Source organism: Pongo pygmaeus, chromosome 9 (assembly GCF_028885625.2).
Source record: "Pongo pygmaeus isolate AG05252 chromosome 9, NHGRI_mPonPyg2-v2.0_pri, whole genome shotgun sequence".
Taxonomy (NCBI): Eukaryota; Metazoa; Chordata; class Mammalia; order Primates; family Hominidae; genus Pongo; species Pongo pygmaeus.
Window position 1 is genome coordinate 57,543,886 of NC_072382.2, and position 21,828 is coordinate 57,565,713.

The window sequence follows — 21,828 nt, forward strand, 5'->3', positions numbered from 1 at the left end:
ATCCACCTACCTTAGCTTCCCAAAGTGCTGGGATCACAGGCGTGAGCCACTGCGCCCGGCGAGTAGTATCTTTTTTGCAGGTGAACAACGTAAGGCTCTGAGAGAGGAAACAGGATCCACTAGCAAGCCTCTTCCATTTTCTCCCAAACTCCCACAATCCTAGGTATCCACTAGTCTACTTTGTTTTTCTATGTATTTGCCAGTTCAAGATATTGCGTATACATGGAATCATAAAATATGTAGCCTTTGTGTCTCATTTCTTTTATTTTTAATGTTTCTTTTTTTTTTTTCTGGGAAGCACAGTGTCTGGCCAAGACTAGAGGCAGGCACTTCCTGTGTCTAGTTTCTTTCACTTAGCATAGTGTTTTTAAGGTTCATCCATGTTGTAGCATATATTAGCACTTTATTCCTTTTTGTGGTTGAATATTTCATTTTATGGATATGCCACATTTTATTCATTCATTAGTTAATGGACATTTGAATTGTTTTCACTTTTTGGCTATTATTAATAATGCTGCTATGAACAATTGTATACAAGTTTTTGTGTAGATACCTGTTTTCATTTTTCTTGGGTGTATACTAAGAAGTGGAATTGCTCAGTCATGTGGTAACCCTGACTCTGTGTTTAGTCTTTTGAAGAACTACCAGGCTGTTTCCCAAAGCAGCTGCATCATTTTGCCACTGGCAGTGGTGTATGTGTGAGAGTTCTGATTTCTTTACATCCTCTCCAACACTTGTTATTTTCTCCTTTTGATGATAGTCTGTCTTTTGATTATACTATGAATCCACCAGCTGTTTTGTTCTTTTTCCTGATCGTTTTGGCTATTCTGAGTCCCTTGAATTTCCAAATGAATTTTAGAGTCTGTAAATCTTTGCCAAAAAAAAAAAAAAAAAAAAAAAGCCAGCTGGGATTCTGATAGGGATTGTGTTGAATCTGTTGAGGAAAATTGCCATCTTAACAATACTACCTTCAAGTCCATGAACAAGGGATGCTTTCCATTTACTTTGGTCTGTTTTATTTTTTTCAACAATGTTCTGTAGTTTTCAGAGTCTAAGTTTTGTACCTTGTTAAATTTATTCCTAAATATTTTATTCTTTTTGATGCCATTGTAAAAGGAATTGTCTCAAATCCATTTTCAGAATGGTAAACTCTTAATATACTTATTTTCTTTCATTTAAACCTAACCACTAGTGTAAGAGGTAAGTATTATTTATTTTTGCAGATGAGAAAATAAGCTTAAAGAATTTAAATGATTTTGCCCACAAGACAACCAAGTCAGTATCTCTGAGAAGACATCTGGATAAATGAAGAGGCAGTTCACACACCTGACTACAGAACCTTGCATGCTTTTGTTTTCCATTTGAAACCCAGGATGCAGTGCCAGGAAGGTGGGAGGGAAAAGTCGAGGTGTCTCAAGTGAATGAGCCATGCCAAAAAGACGGTTGGATCCTGCATAGTGGTGAGAGGGGTGATTCATTCTGCCTCATCTTTTAAGCTGTCTGGAGGTATTTGGAGGCAGTTTGATTTAGAGATTAAAGACTCTGGTCCTGGATTTAAGCTCGGGCTTCACTATTTAACTTGCTATATGACTCAGCAAGTTACTTTGATTCTCTAGCTTTCATTTTCTTCTCCTGCTCCTATACAGCAGTTGTAAAGCCCTACCTACCTGGTACGGTTGTTGTTAAAAAGATTAAATCAAATACCATTCTTGTTTGTAGAGCTCAGGGCCTACCACACGGTAAATTGTCAGTTAAATATTAACTGCAGGCTGGGCGTAGTGGCTCACGCCTGTAACCACAGCACTTTGGGAGGCCGAGGCAGGCAGATCACAAGGTCAGGAGTTCGAGACCAGCCTGACCAACATGGCGAAACCCTGCCTCTACTAAAAATACAAAAAATTAGTCAGGTATGGTGGTGTGCACCTCTAATCCCAGCAACTCAAGAGGCTGAGGCAGGAGAATCACTTAAACCCAGGAAACAGAGGTTGCAGTGAGCTGAGATCCCGCCACTGCATTCCAGCCTGAGAAACAGAGTGAGACTCCATCTCAAAAAAAAAAAAAGTTAACTGCAATTGTTCTTTTGCTTATAGCTTTATTCTTACTCCATGCTTATTTTTCTCTTTTCAGTACAAGTTCAGGGACCTAACTGTGGAAGAACTAAAGAATGTAAATATGTTTTTCCCACATTTCAAATATTCCATGGACACCTATGGTAAGAATCATATCCTCTAGTTTAAATGCTGCATTATTTGAACTACTAATTTTTGGTCCTAAAGAGCTGTAAAATTGTAATTTCTCTTTTATCCTCTGATTTTCAGCTATACTTTATGACCTGCAATTTCTGAGAAAGCTTAAATTAATACAATATGTCTTGTATTAGTTTTCTATTGCTGCTGTAACAAACTACCACAAACTTAGTGGCTTTAAAAAACACACATTTACTGTTATAATTCTGTAGGCAAGAAGTCCAACACAAATTTCTATAGCTTAGAAAGTGAACTAGAGGTTTGACTTGGCTAAAATCCAAGTGTCAACTGCCTTTGTTTTTGGAGGCTCTGGGAGATAATGTTTCCTTGCCTTTTTCAGTTTCTAGAGGTCACCCACATTCCTGGGCTCTTGGTCTCCTTTCTTCATCTTCAAAGCCCGCAGTGTTGCTTGTCTCTAACCATTCTTCTATAGTCAAATCGCCCTCTGACCACAACTGGGAAAGATTCTCTGCTTTTAAGGACCAATGTGATTAGATTAGACCCACCCCAGTAATACAGGATAATATCTTCATCTCAGACTCCTTAGTTTTTTTAAGGCTACCCAAATGATCAGAGTCACTAATCACATCTAAAAAATCCCTTTGCCAAGTAAAGTGACATATTCACAGGTTCCAAGGGTTGGATATGGACATCTTTAGAGGACCTTTATTCGGCCTATCATATATATATGGTTGATTCTAAATTATTAACAGTTTATTTATCCTGTTCACTTAATAGTAAGAATTTGGTTTTCTAAGAAATATTTTACTTTATTATCTTTATCTTTATTTTTATTTATTTATTTTTTTTTTTTGAGACGGAGTCTCGCCGTGTCGCCCAGGCTGGAGTGCAGTGGCACGATCTCGGCTCACTGCAACCTCTGCCTCCTAGGTTCAAGCGATTCTCCTGCCTCAGCCTTCCGAGTAGCTGGGATTACAGGCACCCACCACCATGCCTGGCTAATTTTCTTGTATTTTTAGTAGAGATGGGGTTTCACCATGTTGGCCAGTCTGGTCTCAAACTCCTGACCTCAGTTGATAAATCCACCTCGGCCTCCCAAAGTGCTGGGATTACAGGCGTGAGCCACTGTGCCCGGCCATGGGCCCTTTTATGAAGACACTAATCTCATTCATGAGGGCCCAAAGGCCCCCCTCCAAGGTAGTTTGATTGTTTGAAACCAGAGATAGTGTTTCCTGTACTCAATCCTGAGATTAGGGCATTGATTCTCTATCAGTGTGTCCCAGTTATTGATGGGAAAGTTGAAATTTCAGAGATACGAATGTTGAAAAAAGGTTGAGAATAATGGAATTAGAGAAACCAAAGAAGGTAATTATTGATCTAACAGGTTGCTTTAGAAAGCAATGCTGGCAGTTTTTCTTCTGATTCTAAAAGTGACTATAACTGATTTTGTTACATGTGATAATGTTTTTTTTGTTTTTTGGTTTTTGGTTTGTTTTTGTGGGAGACTGGAGGTTTGTTTGTTGAGACGTAGTCACTGTCTGTTGCCCAGGCTGAAGTGCAGTGGCACGATCTCAGCTCACTGCAACCTCCCCCTCCTGGGTTCAAGCAATTCTCATACGTCAGTCTCTCCAGTAGCTGGAACTACAGGTGCATGCCACCATGCCCTGCTAATTTTTGTATTTTTAGTAGAGATGAGGTTTTACCATGTTGACCAGGCTGGTCTTGAACTCCTGACCTCAAGTGATCCACCCACCTTGGCCTCCCAAAGTGCTAGGATTACAGGCATGAGCCACTGCCGGACCTGGAATTTTACTGTTACTCAAATCAGTCACCCTGAGCATTGTGAGAACAGTTTTTAATGGCAGCTTGGTGGGTGGGGGGAAGCCAGTGAGCCAGGAGTGCTGATTGGTTAGGTAGAAGATGAAATCATGGGAAGCTGAAGTTGTTGTCTTGCTCTAGGTCACTTCCTGGGTTGGGGCCACAAGATCAGATGAGCCAGTTTATCAATCTGGGTGGTGCCTGCTGATCCATCAAGTGTAGGGCCTGCAAAATATCTCAAGCACTGATCTTAGGAGCAGTTTAGGGAGGACCAGAATCTTGTAAGCCTCCAGGTGCATGATTACTAAACCATAATTTTTATTTTATTTTACTTTATTTATTTATTTATTTTTCTGAGATGGAGTCTCGCTTTGTTGCCCAGGCTGGAGTACAATGGTGTGATCTTGGCTCACTGCCACCTCTGCCTCCTGGCTTCAAGTTATTCTCCTGCCTCAGCCTCCCGAGCAGCTGGGAACCACCACACCCAGCTGATAGAGATGGGGTTTCATCATGTTGCCCAAGTTGGTCTTGAACTTCTGACCTCAAATAATCCACCTGCCTCAGCCTCCCAAAGTGCTGGGATTACAGGTGTGAGCCACCGCGCCCGGCCATAAACCATAATTTTTAATTTTGTGGCTTATTTGTTAGTCTTACAAAGGCAGTCTAGTCCCCAGGCAAGAAGGAAGTTTGTTTTGGGAAAGGGCTGTTTTTGTCTTTGTTTTAAACTATAAATTATAAATTAAGTTCTTCCCAAAGTGAGTTCAGCCTATGCCCAGGAGGGAACAAGGACAGCTTAAAGGTTAGAAGGAAGACGGAGTTGGTTAGGTTAGATCTTTTTCGCTGTCTCAGTCATAATTTTGCAAAGGCAATTTCAACCCCTCCCTCTGGATTTTTAAAACACCTTAATCTTAAGGTGTTGGCTAATGAAAATGGGAAAAGGCCGTTGATCACTCTGGCTTCTTCCTGCTGACAGGGGGTGTAGTGGAGGTAGGTGTTGACACCAAGGTGAGAGGAGTTGGAACTGCTTTGCAACTGACATGTGACAATTATTTAATAATGGCCCCACATATTATAGTACTTCTTAAAAGTTTTCAAATTCTCTCATTTGATCCTTCTGACAACTTTGTAAGGCAGTCTTATTATCTTTATTTTATAGATGATAAAACTGAAGATCAAAGATGATTAAAGTCACCAAAAGTCACATTCCTCTAAGTGGGGAAGGTGGCCCTAGAACTTGGGGTTTCAGTATCAAAGTTCTGTATTCTTTCAGCTACCCTTACTGCTTTCTAAGTAAACAACATCTAGTCATTTCCTCTTGTTGACAGATTTACCGATTCCTAGATTATGGTTAGAGATTGTGTGTGTATTTGTGTGTGTATTCATGAGCACACACTTGTGCACACTTACATACTTTACTACAGTTCTTTCTGTTTCTGATTGCACATTTTGGGGCTTTTTTTTTTTTCTTCTAGTTTTTAAAGATAGTTCTCAGAAAGACCTGCTGAATTTTACTGGCACAATTCCTGTGATGTATCAGGGTAAGTGTGGAAGTTGAAAAAATGTGTGAGTTTTCTAAAAGAGCAGTTCATTGAATAACTTAAATTTGTTTATGCCATAACATTCTTATTGTTACAGATATATGACCTATACAGAACCTTACTGGATCTGTTCCAGTCAAGGAAGGCCTATATTAATGTCAACAAGTTCAGTTCAATTCAACAAATACTTACTATTAACTAGATAAATCAAATAGAACAGCGTAACTTCAATCTCTTAAAAAGAGTTCAGCATTGTACAATGAGAATACATTGCCCAAAAGACACTAGGAAGCTGCATTTGGGGGGACTTCTTTCAAAGTAGATGCTTCTTTGTGGTAGCTCCTGGATTATCGCAAACCCCCTACTACCACTACTCTGGAAGGCTCCAGGGTACAAAGGAAAGCAAGACAGACATAGGCCTGCCCTTGGGGAGAGTGACTTTTTTCTTCATTACATCTATATTTTGTTCCCCTCCTTTCCTCTCTATGTGATATAGCATTATCTCCATTCCATAGGTGAAACTGAATGTTAGCCTGGTCTGATTTACCTAAGATCACACAGCTAGTGTTAGCCTGAAACTCAGACTCCAATAGGAAAATTGTATAACACAGAGGCCATTAAAGCTCAAAGAAAGGAACACATTTTAGAGTGACCTAGCAGTTTAGAATAGCTGAGTGTTTGCCCAAAAATAAAGGAAAACAAATCACTGACTTTTCTTATACTTAACTCCTTCCATTTTTCCAGACCTACTTCTCCTATGTTCATCAAGGACTAACCTTTCAGATAAGAATCACAAGAGGTTGCTTGTATATAGTATGCTTTTAAGAACACCAGTGAACCTTTGTTTCCAAATATTTATCTGAAGTGGTGCCTGAAATTTCACCATTAGAAATTCACTGTTCCTGCCGGGTGTGGTGGCTCATGCCTGTAATCCCAGCACTTTGGGAGGCCTAGGTGGGCAGATCACTTGAGGTCAGGAGTTCGAGACCAGCCCGGCCAACATGGTGAAATCCCATCTCTACTAAAAATACAAAAATTAGGCCTGATGGCACGCGCCTGTAATCCCAGCTACTCAGAAGGCTGAGGCAGGGGAATCTCTTGAACTCGGGAGACAGAGGTTGCAGTGAGCTGAGATTGTGCCACTGCACTCCAGCCTGGGTGACAGAGTGAGACTCAGTCTCAATAAAAAAAAAGTTCACTGTTCTTTTGAAATGCAAATAATCCCAGGAAGAATAACATCCATAATCACTAATATACAGTTATGTGCTTAAAGGACATTTTTGGTATTTGTTAAATAGTTTAGTTTGATTATTGACTGAAGGGCTTAGGAATAAGTGGCTTACTGAGACATTTGAAACAGAAGATACACTGAAAGGGGGGCTGAAAAAGATCTGGAAACCAAATAGGGAGAGAACAGCGTAACTTTGATCTCAGCATTGTACAATGAGAATGAAAAGAGTTCAGCATTGTACAATGAGAATACATTGCCCAAAAGACACTAGGAAGCTGCATTTGGGGGGACTTCTTTTAAAGTAGGTGCTTCTTTGTGGTAGCTCCTGGATTATCACAAACCCCCTTAATTCCCCACTCCCCACCCCCAGTCATGACTTGTTGCTAGAGATGCACTCATGTTTTGTTCTGCTTCTGTGTATGTCCCACCATGATACCTCCTTTTGCAATAGTAGGCACTAAGGAAATGTGTAGGAATTCATTTTGTTTTTATGCATAGGAGAATGGATGGAGATGAATGCAGCTAGCCATGGGATCCATGCAGAGATTGCAGAGTGAGGTAGGCAGAACAGGCATAGAGTTGATTTTTCTTTTCTTTCCTTGCTCTTCCCTGCCAAGCTTTCAGACTGTTTCCTGGCTGCATAGAGAATTTTACTCAGACCTGTTGCCCTTAAGTTGTATTCTGAATTTATCTTGGTTAGGTGTTGAAAAGAAAGGTAAGAGAAGGGTATTAGGGAAAGGAGGAAGGGAGAGGAAGAGGGAAGGAAACTGATTAAGGTGATTCATTCTGAGAGATAAAGGCCAATTCTTAACCCACCTCAGTGTTTTCAAGGGTAGTTGCATATTAACAGAGGAGCTTGTGAATTTAAATGAATTACTGCTTAGTAGCATTTCCGTTTCTAATACAGAGGAGGGAGGTAACATGAGGGCAGAAAGGTTATCTTAATACCATTGGTAAAATCCCGCTGATTGGCACTATGCCTGTCCTGCAGTCATTGAGTTATGTCATTGATTCTTATGCTGGGGTCTTCCTCAGGTCCTCCCCCCACCTTTTTTTTCTGCATTACACTTTTCCTTTGCTTTGGAATTATATCAACTCAATGTGAATGCACACTAATTATTCCCTGCTGATCAGAAGGTCAGAATGTATATTATCTTTCTTATCTGTAAAATGGGCCAATAGTAGAGCCCATCTCACAGTTGTAAGGCTTAAATGAATTACAGTAAGTAAAGCTGTTGGCATAGTGCCTGGCATATAGTGTGTGACAGTATATGCTCAGTAAATGTGGCCATTATTATTTGTCTGCCTTTATGTTTGTTTTTTTTTTGAGATGGAGTTTTGTTCTTGTTGCCCAGGCTGGAGTGCAGTGGTATCATCTCGGCTCACTGCAACCTCCACCTCCAGGGTTCAAGCGATTCTCCTGCCTCAGTCTCCTGAGTAGCTAGGATTACAGGTGTGCACCACCATGCCTGGCTAATTTTGTATTTTTAATAGAGATGGGGTTTCTCCATGTTGGTCAGGCTGGTCTTGAACTCCTGCCCTCTGGTAATCTGCCTGCCTCTGCCTCCCAAAGTGCTGGGATTACAGGTGTGAGCCACCGCGCCCAGCCTTATCTGCCTTTTTTACTCTCTTTTAGTTAACTAGTTTTATTAGTGTAATGATTATACATGCTTATGCTAAAAAAACATTTAAACATTTGGGAAGGGATGAAGTGAAGCCTATATCTGTCCTCCCATCTACATGGAACTTCTGTTAATACTACCTTATGTTTACCTCTAGAAATTTTTGGTATTATTTCTTATACAGCCAACATTGTGTTAAGTCATAATGATACTTTTTCTTCAAACACCCATTTTTTAGAGATGTATGTAACCTTTTTTTTCTTTGACTCTTTTTTGAGACGGAGTCTTGCGCTGTCGCCCAGGCTGGAGTGCAGTGGCGCGATCTCGGCTCACTGCAAACGCCGCCTCCCAGGTTCACACCATTCTCCTGCCTCAGCCTCCTGAGGAGCTGGGACTACAGGTGCCCGCCACCACACCTGGCTAATTTTTTGTATTTTTAGTAGAGACAGGGTTTCACTGTGTTAGCCACAATGGTCTCGATCTCCTGATCTCGTGATCTGCCCGCCTCAGCCTCCCAAAGTGCTGGGATTACAGACGTGAGCCACCACTCCTGGCCTCTTTTTTTTCTTTTGAGAGAGAGGGTGTTGCTCTGTTGCCTAGGCTAGAGTACAGTGGTGTGATCATAGCTAACTGTAACCTCAAATTTCTGGGCTCAAGCATTCTTCCCGCCTCAGCCTCCTGAGTAGCTAGGACTACAGATGTGTGCTACCACACCAGTGTCTTGCGTTGTTGCCCAGGCTGGTCTTGAAGTCCTGGACTTAAGCTGTCCTCCCATTTTGGCCTACCAGTGTATCACCTTAAGATCACACCTATCTAAACTTTGTTTACATCCAACTTAAGTTACGTTCTTATGATATAATTCCTTTAAATCTGAGGACTTTGTATCAGGAGTTCGGATTCTTCAGTGCTGAATTACTAAAAGCTAGATGTGCAGGGTAGGAGTCAAGGTATTTGCTGATGGGAAAGAGGGAAGGAAGAAGAGGCTAGTGAACTAGTGGTGAAATCTTACCATTTAGACACAGGAATCTGAGTCACCAGGTGCTTTGCCAGTCATGGGCTGTTAAAATGCATGAATACTGCTGGGGAGGGGCATTGGTGGAGACAGATCCTTGATCAACCAGGGGAATACCTTCAATAGACATTTTTTGTTTTGTTTTGTTTTTTGAGATAGAGTCTTGCGCTGTCACCCTGGCTGGAGTGCAGTGGCGCAATCTCGGCTCACTGCAACCTCTGCCTCCTGGGTTCAAGCCATTCTCATGCCTCAGTCTCCCAAGTATCTGGGATTACAGGTGCTTGCCACCATGCCCGGTTAACTTTTTGAATTTTTAGTGGAGACGGGGTTTCACCGTGTTGGTCAGGCTGGTCTCGAACTCCTGACCTCAAGTGGTCAACCCACCTCGAAAGTGCTGGGATTACAGGTGTGAGCCACTACGCCCAGCCTTCAGTAGACATTCCTTTCCTTTTCTTTAATGTGTAGTGATTAATGTAGGAAGTGACTCCATCAGGGTTTGGGCTGCCACTCTGGCTATATTAGTAAACATTTTTGAAAATTTGATTTTTTTTTTTTTTGAGAGGCAGGGTGGATGATTTGGCCATTGTTTTAATTAAACTTACTCAAGTGTTATACCAGTGATCTAATAGGAACATATTTCCAATGTGAATGTGGGTGAAATGGGGGGGGGAATAGGCCTTGATTAACATTAATCCTTTATATGTAAACCTGACTAGACTACTCATTTCTTTTCTTTTTTTTTTTTTTTTTTTGAGACAGGGTCTCACTCCGTAACCCAGGCTGGAGTGCAGTGACACAATCATGGCTTACTGCAAACTTGACCTGCCGGGCTCAAGTCATCTGCCTATCTCAGCCTCCCCAGTAACTGGGACTATAGGTGTGTGCCACCACACCCAGCTAATTTTAAAATTTTTTGTAGAGATGGGGTTCCTCCATGTTGCCTAGGCTGGTCTGAAACTCCTGGGCTCATACAATCTGCTCACCTCAGCCTCCCAAAGTGCTGGGATTACAGGCTTCAGCCACCACCCCAGCCTACTCATTTCTTAAAATGCTGCCTGGCTATATCATAATGTGTGTGCTTTATTATTGTTTGAAGATATGTTTCTTTTGTCTCAAATAGGTAATACATATAACATACCAATTCGTTTCTGGATTTTGGATTCTCACCCTTTCGCTCCCCCTATTTGCTTCTTGAAGCCAACTGCAAATATGGGAATCTTAGTCGGAAAACATGTGGATGCTCAAGGCAGAATATATTTGCCCTATCTCCAAAACTGGAGCCATGTAAGATCAATTTGGATTTTCTACAGAAAGCTTTTTTTTTTTTTTTTAAATACTTATCATTGATTCTGCTGGTACAAATAAGTATGATACTGCATTTTCCTTCAATGATATTCTTCATGTGGTCTTTGGAAGTAATTTGAAATTGAGCTCTCCAGGGTTACCCAAGTCCCAGAACCCTGATGACAACTGCCTGTACAAAGCTGCTCCCTCCAGGTTTTGGAGCCAGTTGTTTGCTCGCTGTCTTTTTATAGTCGTTTCCCACTTGAGAAAGTACAGGAGGAGCTACTAGCAAGTGATTGGGGCATTATTTCCATGTCCCTTCCTATTACAGATTTTTATGTTATATTTATTTGTAGTTTTGCCTGTTTTTGACTTTCATATAAGTTGAATCATACTGTATGTAATCTTTTGTGACATGCTTTGTTTTAACCAATATTAAGTTTTAAAAAGTCATCCACATTGATCTATATAACTGTTGTATTTGTTTTATGTCCTCATGTTATATAATTTTGTATTCTGCATTTTTCATTGACCATTATATTGAGCATTTCTCCATGTTAAACCATTTTCAAAATACATGGTTTTTAATGGTTGCCTGATGATCCAGCATAAGGATGTTGCGTATTGTATTTACAAATTGCCCTATCGTAAGACATTTAATGATGAACATCTTTAAATGTAAATGTTTGTATATATCTAATATATCTTTGATAATTTCCTAATGATAAATCTCTTGGAGTAGAATTATTGAACCAAAGGTTTTAAATATTTTCAAGATTTTCTTATATATTACTAAATTGGCCTCCAGAAGGGTACACAAAATGATACATTTCTATAATCAGTAGAAATCAGTGTAGGAGGGTACCTATTTTACAGTACCTTTTCTCTAATAGAAGGTATTATCCTTAAAACAAACCTTTGCTTATCTTCTATACATTGGTTTAGACAGATGTATAGTATTCTCTCATTTTTGTAAATAATTAAAAATTTGTATAAAAGGATAATTTATAATATGTTTATATGAGGCTGGGTGCAGTGGCTCACGCCTGTAATCCCAGCACTTTGGGAGGCCGAGGCAGGTGGATCACAAGGTCAGGAGATTGAGACCATCTTGGCTAACGCGGTGAAACCCCGTCTCTACTAAAAATACAAAAAATAAGCCGGGCGTGGTGGTGGGCGCCTGTAGTCCCAGCTACTCGGGAGGCTGAGGCAGTAGAATGGCGTGAACTCAGAAGGTGGAGCTTGCAGTGGGCCGAGATTGCGCCACTGCACTCCAGCCTGGGCAACAGAGCGAGACTCCGCCTCAAAAAAAATATGTATGTTTATATGTACCCAGAAAGCTAGTAGGGCTGGAGGACAGGGATATGTTGGAGTCCAGTGAGGTTGGAGTAAAGAATGCCTTAGGATTATCGCTTCTTATTTTATAGACAGCTTATAAAAAGGTGTATAATTGTAGATGCATTTTACTTTGTTTTATGGTTTTCTATATTTTTATATAGAAAACATTTAAAAAGAAGAAAAAAGAAATAGAAAAACAAAGGACATACTTTGGATTATCAGTAGTAGGAATTGACATTTTACTTTGTGAACATTTATGTTATTTTGCATTACCTGATGATTTAAATAAGATTGCCAGTTAAATGTGATGAATGGGGCATAATAAAAATTTGTCAGTTGGAAGGACAAAAATGGATCTTACTCTTAATTTTCAGTTGTTTGGTTATTTGAGAAATTGAAATCATTTTCATTTACTTATCAGTCATACGTTTCTTCCTTTTTGAATTGTCTGTTTCTCTCCTCCATCCATTGTTACACCCTTCTTTAAACAAAACAAAACAAAACTATCCTCGAGTAGTATTTTGACATCTGTACCATGTTGCAGGAATTCATGTTTCCTGTTTCTTCTCTCTGGTGTTCATTGGCATCTCTTTTCATAATTTTGTTTGTTTAATAAATCCTCGGGGATAGTCTTGTAATCTAGTGAAAGTTTTGCTTAATTTTAGTTTAGACAGTTCTGATTTTATTTTACTGTTCTGAGCCTCTTTATTATAAGCTAAAACTAGTCTCTTTTTTTGAGACAAGGTAATGCTGTCTTCACCCATGCTGGAGTGCAGTAGCACAATCATAGCTCACTGCACCCTCAAATTCCTGGGCTCAAGTGAGTTTCCCACCTCAGCCTTCTGAGTAGCTGGGACTACAAGCATGGTCTACCATGCCCTACTAATTTTTAAATTTTTTGTACAGACAGGATCTCCCTATGTTGTCCAGGCTGGTATTGAAATCCTGGGATCAAGGCATCTTCCCACCTCAGCCTCCCAAAGTGATGGGATTACAAGTGTGAGCCACAGTGCCCCCACTTAAAACTAGTCTTAAAAAGACATTACATTATTTAAATTGCCCTATTTAAAAGTACTGCAGCACCTTTAAGTTCCACATGCAGTTGGAATTATAATTATGTAGCATAATTATATAGAACTTTGGAGCTAGAAGGAATCTAGAGGTCATCTAGGCCAGGGATTGCAATTTCTCTAAAAGATTCAGAGGGCCACGTTAGGCCTATGGAATTTGTTTGAACAGCACAGTTCGTTTTGTTTTACCTTGTTTTGTTTTGTTCTTAATGTAAATTTGAATGCCTATCGGCATGCTGTTTCCAATTTGCCACAATAACCGTCTCTCCAGATTTTCTTGTACTTGCCAGCTTCACACATTTAATGTTATCTGCTTGGTCCCCAAACGTACTTGAATTCTTGGCCCTAATAGCCTCTTCTTACTTTATAAATAGTGAAACTCAGACTCTGACAAATTAAGCACTTTTTAAATGAGCATACTACTAAATATTCCTAAGAATAATAATAAACATCTGTTTTACACTCACGGCATATAGTTTGCATTCATTGACTCATTTATTGCTCATAACAACCATTTCGGATTTATTATTCACATTGTATTACTGATGACACTGAAGCTCAGAAAGGTTAGTGAATTTCATCAAGGTTGCTTAACCAATTACATTAAAAGAATATAGTACCAGATTAGATAGTATTTTATCAGTGTTAATTTTCTGATTTGATAACGGTTAAAAGGAGAATGCCTTTTTCTTTTAGGAAATATACATTAAAGTACTTAGGGGTAAAAGGACATCATGTTTGCAGTTTACTTGTTCAGTTTGTTCAGAAAAACTAGAGAAAGACTAAACAAGCAAATGTGATCAAATGTTAACAGTTGAGTAATCTGGGTGAAAAGTATATGTACTATTTTTGCAACTTTTCTGTAAGTCTGAAATTATTTCAAAATGAAAAGTTAAAAAAAAAAAAAAGGAGCGTTCCTAAACCTAGGTATTCGGCTATTAAGCATATTCATGCTATTTTTCTACTTTTGGGAAATGTTGAATTAGCATTTCTTCTTCCTTTATTTTTCAGTTAAAAGTATTCAATAATTTTTCATGAAAAGCATTACAACAGTTAAAAGTATCATATAATTTGTATGATGATTTTTGAAAAATGAGAACATGATTGAATACTTCTTTTTGACTAACTCTAAAAGAATGTATAGGTTAAAACTGTTTGTTTGTTTTGTTTGGAGATGAAGTCTCACTCTGTTGCCCAAGCTGGAGTGTAGTGCTGCAACCATAACTCACTGCATCTCAAACTCCTGGGCTCAAGTGATACTCCTGCCTCAACAAAGGTAGTATTCTTCAGCAAAATTTTTGTGTAACTTTTCTGTTTTTTGTGTATTCTACAGCCTAAATCTGTCATTGTTGGATTAATTAAAGAAATGATTGCCAAGTTTCAAGAGGAACTTCCCATGTATTCTCTATCATCATCTGATGAGGCACGGCAGGTAGACTTGCTAGCCTATATTGCAAAAATCACTGAAGGTTTGTATATTTGTCAGGCAGATTGTCTTGAGAGTTATGAGTTACCAGTTTCTCACTAAACTCCTTTACTTTCTGCCACTTGATTTTTATAAATAAATTTGTGTGTGTATGTACATCTGTTTTTGAAATAAGAAATTCCTGTGCCTCAGGCCAGGTGCGGTGGCTCACTCCTGTAATCCCAGGACTTTGGGAGGCCGAGGCAGGCAGATCACCTGAGGTCAGGAGTTGGAGAGCAGCTTGGCCAACATGGTGAAACCCTATCTCTACTAAAAATAAAAAAAGTAGGTGGGCGTGGTAGTGGGTGCCTGTAATCCCAGCTACTTGGGTGGCTGAGGTGGGAAAATTCTTTGAACCTGGGAGGCAGAGGTTGCAGTGAGCTGAGATTGAACAACTGCACTCCAGCCTGGGCAACAGAGCAAGACTCCATCTCAAAAAAAAAAAAAGAAAAAGAAATTCCTTTGCCTTTATCACAGGGTATTACCATGTAATTCCAATAAATATGATTTTTTTTTTATTTTTTTGAGATGGAGTCTCGCTGTGTCGCCCAGGCTGGAGTGCAGTGGTACCATCTGGGCTCACTGCAACCTCTGCCTCCTGGGTTCAAGCGATTCCCCTGCTTCAGCCTCCCATGTTGCTGGGACTACAGGCATGCCCGGCCAATTTTTGTATTTTTGATAAGGATGAGGTTTTGCCGTGTTGGCCAGGCTGGTTTCGAACTCCTGACCTCAGGTGATCCTCCCGCCTTGGCTTCCCGAAGTTCAGGGATTACAGGCATGAGCCACCAGGCCTGGCCAGGTTTCTTAAAGTGTAAAGAATTAGTCTTAAACAGATAAAACAATTCTTGTATTGTTCAAAACCACTTGATGTATATTAATGATCCCAAACCTTTTTTCATGATATGTATCTGTAGCTTGTTGGCTTATTCAGTATATTGGACCAGAATATCTATGATTCTCCATGATTCTCATTAAGGATAAAGGCAAATACCTATGTTTGAAACATTTTGGTAAAGTGTTAGACATATTTTTTTATTGTAGACCAGAGCAATGAGTTGGAATATTTTTCAGAATTATGGAAATCCTACTTTTTTAGAGTCTTATACGATATTTTAAAAATGTTTAGAAAGATACATTCTCTTTAGAAGGATAATTTCTATTTAGTCGAATATTTAATAGGAAACGTCTGTCTTCCTTGCATTCATTTGTTCAGTAGTATTTTTTGCCCATTATGGACTAGCACCATATTTTCTCTCTAAGCTATGAAGCCTGCTATATATTTTTTTAAAAGATCCTAAAAAAATTCTTGATATTTTTGAATTCTCAGGATAATCCACTTTTCTTTCTAGGTGTTTCAGATACAAATTCTAAGAGCTGGGCAAATCATGAGAATAAAACAGTCAATAAAATTACTGTGGTTGGAGGTGGAGAGCTGGGTATTGCCTGCACATTAGCAATTTCAGCAAAGGTATGTAAACATAGTGGTTCTAAATACATCTATCATAGTGCCACACTTCTAGGCAGTTTGTGTTTTACACACAAAAAATGCCTTCATTTTGTCATGTGGGAAAACCTTATTTTGGCTTAAAATATATTTAGTAAGTTGACAAAAAAAATAGTTGAAAGCTTTCATCAGTGATGTTGCCTCTTAATTAGTAGTTAGGCTTAGAAAAAGTGATTTGAACAATGGGCTTATCCTCATCCAAGGGAAAGCTCAACTTGACATTCATATGACTTAGTCACAAATTCTTTTGTATTTTCTGAATCATGTCACTTTAATTAAACTCTTATTTAATATAATAATTTTAGCTCTTTCTAAAATTAGCTTTTTTAAAAAAAAAAGGTGGCCTTTTCTTACATAATTACTTTGTTTTAGGATCACAGTTTCTGAGTTGATATTTTATACTAGTTTAGGGTTTGTTTTTTCATCAGTCCTTTTTAATACTGTCTGCATAAATTGTTTGCAGAAAGGCTTAAATGCCCTTCCAGAGAGGTTCAAAAGACCTGCCTGCCTCCCTCCAGAGCCTAGTATCATGATAACAGCATGTCTTTTGTCATTTGAGAGATGTAGCCCTGAATAGAATAGCTGTTCCTCTATATATTTATTTGGTGGCTGGCATTAGTTTTTCTTTTCTATATATATTTGATTGTTTTGCCATCTAAATTCTTCCCTTTCCATTTAAGACTCACATATGTCTTGGAGGTGGGTTCTACTTCAGCAAATAATTAAATTATATCCATGGAGCTAGAATATCTTAAAAGCTGGCTGCTCAGAGTTAAATATGCCAGCTTTTGGCATGCTATAGTTTTATTTCTTTCACCCTCCACTTGAATACACTATTACCTCTTTTTTTTTTTATTTTTTAGGTGGAGTCTCGCTCTGTTACCCAGGCTGGAGTGTAGTGGTGCAGTCTTGGCTCACTACAGCCTCTGCCTCCTGGGTTCAAGCGATTCTCCTGCCTCAGCCTCCCAAGTAGCTGGGATTACAGGCATGCGCCACGACGCCCAGCTAATTTTTGTATTTTTAGCAGAGACAGGGTTTTGCCATGTTGGCCAGGCTGGTCTCGAACTCCTGACCTCAAGTGATCCACCTGCCCTGGCCTCCCAAAGTGCTGGGATTACAAGTGTGAGCCACCGTACCTGGCCTGCTATTACCTCTTAATTAGAATTTGAGTTGTATTCAGTCTTTTGTCACTAAATAAACGCTTCTATAAACATTTCAAGTTGCTTACTTTCTCATCTGAATTTTTATTTGGTCATACATTATTTTATTTTATTTAGACAGGGTCATGTTCTGTTGCACAGGCTGGAATCAGTGGTGCAATCTCAGCTTACTGCACCCTCCACCTCCCCAGCTCAAGCCATCCTGCCACCTCAGCCTCCCAAGTAGCTGGGCCTACAGGCTCCAGCCACCATCCCCACTAATTCTTGTATTTTTTTGTAGAGACAGGGTTTCACCATGTTGCCCAGGCTGGTCTTGAATTCCTGGGCTCAAGCAATCTTCCTGCCTCAGCCTCCCAAAGTGCTGGGAGTACAAGCATGCCCCACTGCACCCGGCCTGGTTGTACATAATTTTAAAAAATAGTATTAGTGAGTCAGAGGGCATGAATGGTTTTTATAGCACTTATGACATAGTGCCAGATTGCTCTTTGGAAAGGCAGAACTAATTTATGCTGCTAATAACATGCACGTCAACCTGATTTTTGACATCCATAACAGTACTAAGTTTTATTTGTAATTATTTGTCTTTTTTTTTTTTTTTTTTTTTTTTTGGTAAGCACAAGAAGGCATCTGAAAGTCTGAAAGTCATGGTTTTTCATTTTTGTTTTTGAGACCAGGTTTCTCTCTGTAGCCCAGGTTCGCATGCACTGGTATGATCATGGCTCACTGCAGTCTCTATCCCTGGGCTTAAGAGATCTTCCCACCTCAGCCTCCTGAGTAGCTGGGACCACAGGGGTGTGCCACTACACCTAGGTAATTTTTAATTTTTTTGTAGAGATAGGTCTCCCTGTGTTGCCTAGATTGGTCTTGAACTCCTGGTTCAGACTGTCTTCCTGCCTTGGCCTCCCAAAGTGCTGGGATTACAGGGATGAGTCACTGCTCCTGGCTATGTTTTTAAACTGTTAGAAGAATCTCACTGTCATTATTTGTCTGTGAATTGTCTGGGTGGAAAATTTGCCATTTTTCGGCTGGGCCCAGTGGCTTACACCTGTACTCCCAGCACTTTGGGAGGCCAAGGCAAGAGAATCAGTTGAGCCCAGGAGTTTGAGACCAGCCTGGGCAACATGGCGAGATCCCCATTTCTACAAAAAAAATTTTTTTTTTCTTTGGAGATGGAGTCTTGCTCTGTCTTCCAGGCTGGAGTGCAGTAGCATGACCTCAGCTCACTGCAACCTCCATCTCCCAGGTTCAAGTGATTCTCCTACCTCAGCCTCCCGAGTAGCTGGGATTACAGGCGCCACTACACCCAGCTAATTTTTGTATTTTTAGTAGAGAGGGGGTTTCGCTATGATGGCCAGGCTGGTCTCGAGCTCTTGACCTCAGGTGATCTGCCTGCCTCAGCCTCCCAAAGTGCTGGGATTACAGGTGTCAGCCACTGCATCCACCCTACAAAAATTAAAAATTAGCCAGGTGTGGTGGTGCACACTGGTAGTCCCAGCAACTTGGGTGGCTGAGGATTGCTTGAGCCTGGGAGGTTGAGGCTACAGTGAGCTGCGATTGTGAAGTTGCACTCTAGCCTGGGCGACACAGTGAGACCGTCTCAAAAAAAAATTCTGTTTTTCTTTTTAGACATTAGTATTTTTATACAAAGTACAATATTCATAGGCCACTATTATGACTGCAACAGTGATAGCACTCATAATAGTGGCAACAAAAGTAGTGGTGGTAGCAGCAGTAACTAACCTTTACAGAATGCTTATTAGGTACCAGGCACTTGTCTAAACACTTGACTCTTTTTTTTTTTCTTGAGATGGAGTCTCGCTCAGTCACCCAGGCTGGAGTGCAGTGATGCAAACTTTTTTTTGAGACGAAGCCTCGCCCTGTTTCCCAGGCTGGGTTGCAGTGGCACAATCTCAGCTCACTGCAACCTCCTGCCTCCTGGGTTCAAGTGATTCTCCTTCTTTAGCCTGGGATTACAGGCGCCCGTCACCACACCTGTCTAATTTTTGTATTTTTAGTAGAGACGGGTTTCACCATGTTGGCCAGGCTGGTCTTGAGCTCCTCACCTCAGGCAATCTGCCCGCCTCAGCCTCCCAAAGTTCTGGGATTACAGGCGTGAGCCACCATGCCCAGCCAGTGGTGTGATCCTGACTCACCACAACCTCTACCTCCCGGGTTCAAGCGATTCTCCCACCTCAGCCTCCCAAGTAGCTGGGATTATGGGTACGTGCCACCATGCCCAGTTAATTTTTGTACTTTTAGTTGACATGGGATTTCACTGTGTTGGTAGGCTGGTCTGGAACTCACTCCTGACCTCAGGTGATCCACCAGCCTCAGCCTCCCAAAGTGCTGGGATTATAGGCATGAGCTACTGTGCCTGGCCCACTTGACTCATTTTTACAACAACAGTGCCTTTGTTTAGGTACTGTTATTACTGCCATTTTACAAATGAAGAAACAAAGGCATAGGGAGGTTACCCAAGTTGCCCCAAATTACACTGTTAATAAATGATGAAGCGAGAACTTAAAGACCAGGTAATCTGTTTATCAGAGCCTGTATTCTAGATCCTTACTACACAGAGTGTGGCTTTCAAACTAGCAGTATTGGTACCACCTGAGTTCTTGCTAGCAATGTATAATCCAGGACCCTTCCCAGACCTACTGAAACAAAATCTGCTTTTTCTTTTTTTTTTTTTTGAGACGGAGTCCCGCTCTGTCCCAGGCTGGAGTGCAATGGCGCAATCTCCACTCACTGCAACCTCCACCTCCCAGCTTCAAGAGAGTCTCCTGCCTCAGCCTCCCAAGTAGCTGGGACTACAAGCATGCGCCACCAGGCCCGGCTAATTTTTGTATTTTTGGTAGAGACAGGGTTTCACCATGTTGGCTATGGGGCTCTCAAACTCCTGAACTCAGGCAACCAACCTGCCTTGGCTTCCCAAAGTGCTTAGATTACAGGGCTGAGCCACCATGCCCGGCCAAAATCTGCATTTTAATAAAATCCCTGGTGATAATATATGCTTCACTGATTGATTACATGGTGACATTTTAAAACTTTTTCAGTCTCTGCTATAAACCACTATATTGTCTCGTTGTTACTGATGAACGTTTTGTTGTTCCTAGTCTTATGAATATCCTTAATATTGTATTCTTTTACACATGTACTGATAAATTTGTAGGATGATTTCTATAAATGAATTGATGGATTCAAGGAGTTAATGTTTTAAATTTTTGATAGAAAATTGTCAAATTATCTTTTATGAATTATACCAGTTTATTCCCATACCCATAATATGTAAGAATACTTATTTTCCTACAACTACTGCTAAACTTTTGGATTTTTTTTTGCCTTATAAATGAAAATGGTAACTCATGGTTTTCTTTGCATTTTCCTTATGGGTATGGTTAGCAATAAAATTAATAACTATGTTTTAGAGGGGATTACTATATGCAAGCCCTGTGTCACATAATTAATCCTTACAACCTCATAAAGTAAGGCCGAATTCAGTGACTGCCCCGGTGTTACATAGCTAATACATAGTGTAGCAGGGTTAGAGTGTGTGTGTGTGTGTGTGTGTGTGTGTGTGTGTGTGTGTGTAGATATGGGGTTTTGCCATGTTACCCAGGCTGGTCTGAAACTCCTGGACTCCAGTCTATGCCCATCCTGTCCTTCCAAACTGCTGGGATTACAGGTGTGAACCACCGTGCCCAGCCAGGGTTCTTTTCTTTACCATCACACTTTCTGCCTGATAGTCTGGTAGATCTTTGGGTACTTTTACCCGTGAATCCTAAAATAGGAGATATCCTCAAGTCTCCTACTACTTTGGAGAAAGACCTTCCATAAAGGTAAACTGATTTTTAGGAGTTTCCATGCTGGTATTTACAGTCAGCCCACTGTGCCACCCTATTTACAGGCATGTGGAGTATTTTCCATGAGATCTCTGGGGAGAGTACTGCATGATAATAGGATTTGATTTTAGATTTTATAGCTATTATACTTTTTTAAAGAAAAAACTGGCATTTTTTTTTAACTTTTCTGCTAGAAATAAGACACACAAATAGACCCAAAAGCACTTTCAGAATGAAAATGATAACATCAAAATGAAAACATAAATCAAGAGCAATAGCAGAAGTATTGAGTGCACCAAGTCATCTTTATTAACTCATCCCATTAAAAGAAACCTGCAGGGGCCAGGCATGGTGGCTCATGTCTGTAATCCCAGCACTTTGAGAGGACGAGGCAGGCAGATCACTTGAGTTCAGGAGTTCGAGACCAGCCTAGCCAACATGGTGAAACCCCATCTCTACCAAAAATATAAAAAATTAGCCAGGTGTGGTGGTGCGTGCCTGTAATCCCAGCTACTTGGGAGGCTGAGACAGGAGAAGCGCTTGAACCTGGGAGGTGGAGGTTGCAGTGAGCTGAGCTCGTGCTACTGCACCCCAGCCTGGGCGACAGAGCAAGACTCCTTCTCAGAAAAAAAGAAAAGAAAAGAAAAAGAAACCTGCAGAGCCAAGTGCGGTGACCCACACCTGTAATTCCAACACTTTGGGAGACCAAGGCGAGCACATCACCTGAGGTCAGTAGT

At 40.4% G+C, this 21,828-nt stretch overlaps 1 protein-coding gene across 8 annotated transcripts in view; it reads left to right on the forward strand.

Annotated features, from left to right (window-relative positions):
- Positions 1-21,828, forward strand: part of UEVLD (UEV and lactate/malate dehyrogenase domains) — a 59,315-nt gene that overhangs the window by 7,931 nt on the left and 29,556 nt on the right. Inside the window, exons 2-6 of one of the 8 annotated variants that reach the window (XM_054437767.2) lie at positions 2,128-2,212; positions 5,498-5,563; positions 10,549-10,712; positions 14,454-14,589; positions 15,935-16,053. In XM_054437767.2, coding sequence (XP_054293742.2) covers positions 2,128-2,212; positions 5,498-5,563; positions 10,549-10,712; positions 14,454-14,589; positions 15,935-16,053 — 570 coding nt within the window. Of the gene's footprint in view, positions 1-2,127; positions 2,213-5,497; positions 5,564-7,292; positions 7,353-10,187; positions 10,306-10,548; positions 10,713-14,453; positions 14,590-15,934; positions 16,054-21,828 lie in introns of those variants that run through there. The other 7 variants (XM_054437771.2, XM_063671102.1, XM_054437768.2 and 4 more) reach the window with 7 other exon arrangements.